The sequence below is a fragment of the Parus major genome, unplaced genomic scaffold, assembly GCF_001522545.3.
Source record: "Parus major isolate Abel unplaced genomic scaffold, Parus_major1.1 Scaffold638, whole genome shotgun sequence".
Lineage (NCBI taxonomy): Eukaryota > Metazoa > Chordata > Aves > Passeriformes > Paridae > Parus > Parus major.
In genome coordinates this window covers 1-1,167 of record NW_015379523.1, presented here as the reverse complement: position 1 = coordinate 1,167, position 1,167 = coordinate 1, and the positions used below count along the sequence as shown (strand labels likewise).

Here is a 1,167-nt window from a genome sequence, read left to right as displayed (position 1 = left end):
CAATAACCCACACCCAATAACCCACACCCAATAACCCACACCCAATAACCCACACCCAATAACCCACACCCAATAACCAACACCTTTAAAATTAAATTCTCCCCCATTTAAACCTCAAAAACCTCCACCCCAAAAAATCCAAACCTGTTCCCCTCTCCCCTTACTCACTGCCAGCCACTGTGTGCCACTGGGCTCCGTTGATGATGTTACCTGTTAGAAATGTATATATTATATATTATATATTATATATTTTATATTATATTATATTATATTATATTATATTATATTATATTATATTATATTATATTATATTATATTATATTATTACTATTATATATAATAAATACCATATAATACTTACATATTTATATATAAATAAATATAAATATATACTATATTACATACATATTTATATATAATAAATTATATTATTTATAACTATTATATATGATAAATGTGTAACATTTATATATTTATAGATAAATATTCATATAAATATTATGTTATTTTATATATATTTATATACAATAAATTTTATTATTTGTCATTGTTATATACTATTTATATATCATTATTATATATTATATATAAAATTATTTAATATTAGTATTATAGATTATATATATTATATATATAATTTATATTATATATATATTATATATTAAATATATATATTATATTATGTATTTATTTATTTTTTAATACATAAAACCTAAATATAAACCATATAAAATAAAAAAATAAATAAATAACATAACTTAATTAATTAATTAATTTAAAAAAATAAAAGAAATAAAAGAAATAAAATAAAATAAAATAAAATTAAATTAAATTAAATAAATTTAAAAAATAAATAAAATAAAATAAAAATAAATAAAATAAAATAAAAATAAATAAACTAAAATAAAAATAAATAAAAATAAATAAATAAAATAAAACCACTTGGAATCTCACTTCCCGCTCACCGAAGCGCGTGAAATCCTCGTGGTGACACCTGCGGTTGTTGCCGTTGGCCATGGCGGGGTTGGCGGTGGCGTAGACGGTGGCGAGCCATCGGAACACGTCATCGTCCGGTGTCGGGGTGAGCTCCTGGGCCAGCCAGGGGGTTCGGCTCATGTCGAACGGGTACGTGACCACCAGCTCCCCTCCGTGCAGGTTGGCACTCAG

General features: G+C 24.5%; 1 protein-coding gene across 1 annotated transcript in view; it reads right to left on the bottom strand.

Annotated features, from left to right (window-relative positions):
• LOC107199385 (probable carboxypeptidase X1) overlaps positions 1–1,161 on the bottom strand; it is a 6,567-nt gene extending 5,406 nt beyond the window's left edge. Inside the window, exons 1-2 of the mRNA XM_019005530.1 lie at positions 966–1,161; positions 169–210 (exon numbers count right to left, since the gene is read on the bottom strand). Of these exons, the coding sequence (XP_018861075.1) occupies positions 169–210; positions 966–1,116 (193 nt within the window). The 5' untranslated portion in view covers positions 1,117–1,161. The remainder of the gene's footprint in view (positions 1–168; positions 211–965) is intronic.
• Positions 1,162–1,167: the final 6 nt, after the last annotated feature.